A 1,729-nucleotide genomic window follows, 5' to 3' on the forward strand; every position below is an offset into this window, starting at 1 on the left:
GGCGGGGGGGCCGCCCGGCGGACGGGCATGGCATCCAGGAGGGGGACCAGATCCTGCAGGTGAGGGCGGCCGGGGCGGGGTCCTGCGCGGGTGCGATCCGATCCGCGTGGTTTGCCTCGGTCCAGGGGACTCTGCAGACCTGGAGGAGCGCCCATGCCCGCTCCCCGCCTCAGTGCCCGTGCCCCGCCGTCCCCGTGAGCACGCGGACCGCTCAGACCCTTGAGCGCATCTGCAGCGGCCGAGCTCAGTCCTCGGGGCCGCGTGCCCGCGTCACGATGCCCTCGCGTGTCTCGGAGGCCGTGGGCCTTGACTTCTCCACCCGCTCCCCACCCGCAGGCCAACGAGCTGCCGTTCAGGGACCTGACCCGAGAGGAGGCCGTGCGGTTCCTGCAGGCACTGCCCGTGGGCGAGGAGGTGGAGCTGGTGATGCAGCACAAGCAGGCCCGTGAGTGCGGCGCCCCCAGCGCGTGTGCAGCGTGAGTGTGCAGGGCCTGTGTGTGCATACGAGTGTGAGTGAGCGTGTGCGTGCGCACGAGTGTGTGAATGCATGTGTGCCAGGGTGCGCGTGCATACGAGTACTTGTGGGCGAGCATGTGTGAGCACATGCACGGGACCCTGCAGTTGTGGCTACATGTGAGTGTGTAAATGGGAGTGGTTGTGTGTGACGGTGTGCACGCACGTGTGAGTAGTTGCACGTGCACGGGAGTGTGTACATGTGTGGCTACATGTGAGTGTATGCGAGGTGTCGTGCATGTATGAGTGTATGTGAGCGTGCGTGAGGGTGCGTGTGCACGTGTGAGTACGTGTGAGCATGTACGTGTGAGTGTGAGCACATGAGTGTGTGTGCATGGCGTGCAGGGTGCCCTGACAGGCTCGACGATGAGCCCGGAGTGTGGTGCCCCTGTGCTGGGCGCCCTGCCCCTGTCCGGGGTGCCTGCAGGAGGCGGGTTCCCTGGGGCCTGGCCTCCTCCAGGGGAGAGCTGGGACCTGGCACAGCCGGGGCTTACACAGCGTCCCCTGTCGTCCCCTGTGCCCAGTCTTCCAGAAGATGGTGCAGTCACGCGTGGGCGACTCCTTCTACATCCGCACGCACTTCGAGCTGGAGCCCAGTCCGCCCTCGGGCCTGGGCTTCACCCGCGGGGACGTCTTCCACGTGGTGGACACGCTGTACCCGGGCCCCGGGCCGAGCCACGCGCGGGGCGGACACTGGCTGGTGGCACGCATGGGCCGGGACCTCCGCGAGCAGGAGCGGGGCATCATCCCCAACCAGAGCAGGTGCGTCCGCCTGCCGTCCCCTCGGGGACCCCCTGGGGATGCCGGTCGGTCCTCAGAGGCCCCTGCAGGCCGGGGTGCCGGGCAGTGCACCTGCGAGTGTCGGCGTCGCTGTGAGAACCGCTCACAAGTGTGGGCTTCACCCCACGCCCAGGACGGGAGTCCTGAGCCCGAGGTGTGGCCAGGCCAGGGTTCCTGCCGCTCCAGGGGAAGGTCCAGTCCCACCTTTCCCAGCGTCTGGAGGACGCAGGGCCCGGCACCCAGGACCCGAACCATGTCAGGGTGCTTGGCTCTGTCCCCCTGCAAAGCCCCTCAGCCATGGGGGTGGCCATCCTCGGGGCCCAGGGTTGGGAACTGGGACGTCTCTGGGGCCATCTGTCCACCCAGGGCTCAGTGCTGTGGTCCCTTCCCCGCAGGGCGGAGCAGCTGGCCAGCCTGGAGGCGGCGCTGCGGGCCG

General features: G+C 68.5%; 1 protein-coding gene across 1 annotated transcript in view; it reads left to right on the plus strand.

Annotated features, from left to right (window-relative positions):
• The window catches only part of TJP3 (tight junction protein 3), a gene marked incomplete in the record, with an annotated part of 30,958 nt that overhangs the window by 20,048 nt on the left and 9,181 nt on the right, over window positions 1-1,729 (plus strand). Inside the window, 4 exon segments of the mRNA XM_014585542.2 lie at window positions 13-59; window positions 337-445; window positions 1,038-1,275; window positions 1,689-1,720. Of these exon segments, the coding sequence (XP_014441028.1) occupies window positions 13-59; window positions 337-445; window positions 1,038-1,275; window positions 1,689-1,720 (426 nt within the window).

The sequence above is a fragment of the Tupaia chinensis genome, unplaced genomic scaffold, assembly GCF_000334495.1.
Source record: "Tupaia chinensis unplaced genomic scaffold, TupChi_1.0 Scaffold149964_2, whole genome shotgun sequence".
NCBI classification, from domain to species: Eukaryota; Metazoa; Chordata; class Mammalia; order Scandentia; family Tupaiidae; genus Tupaia; species Tupaia belangeri.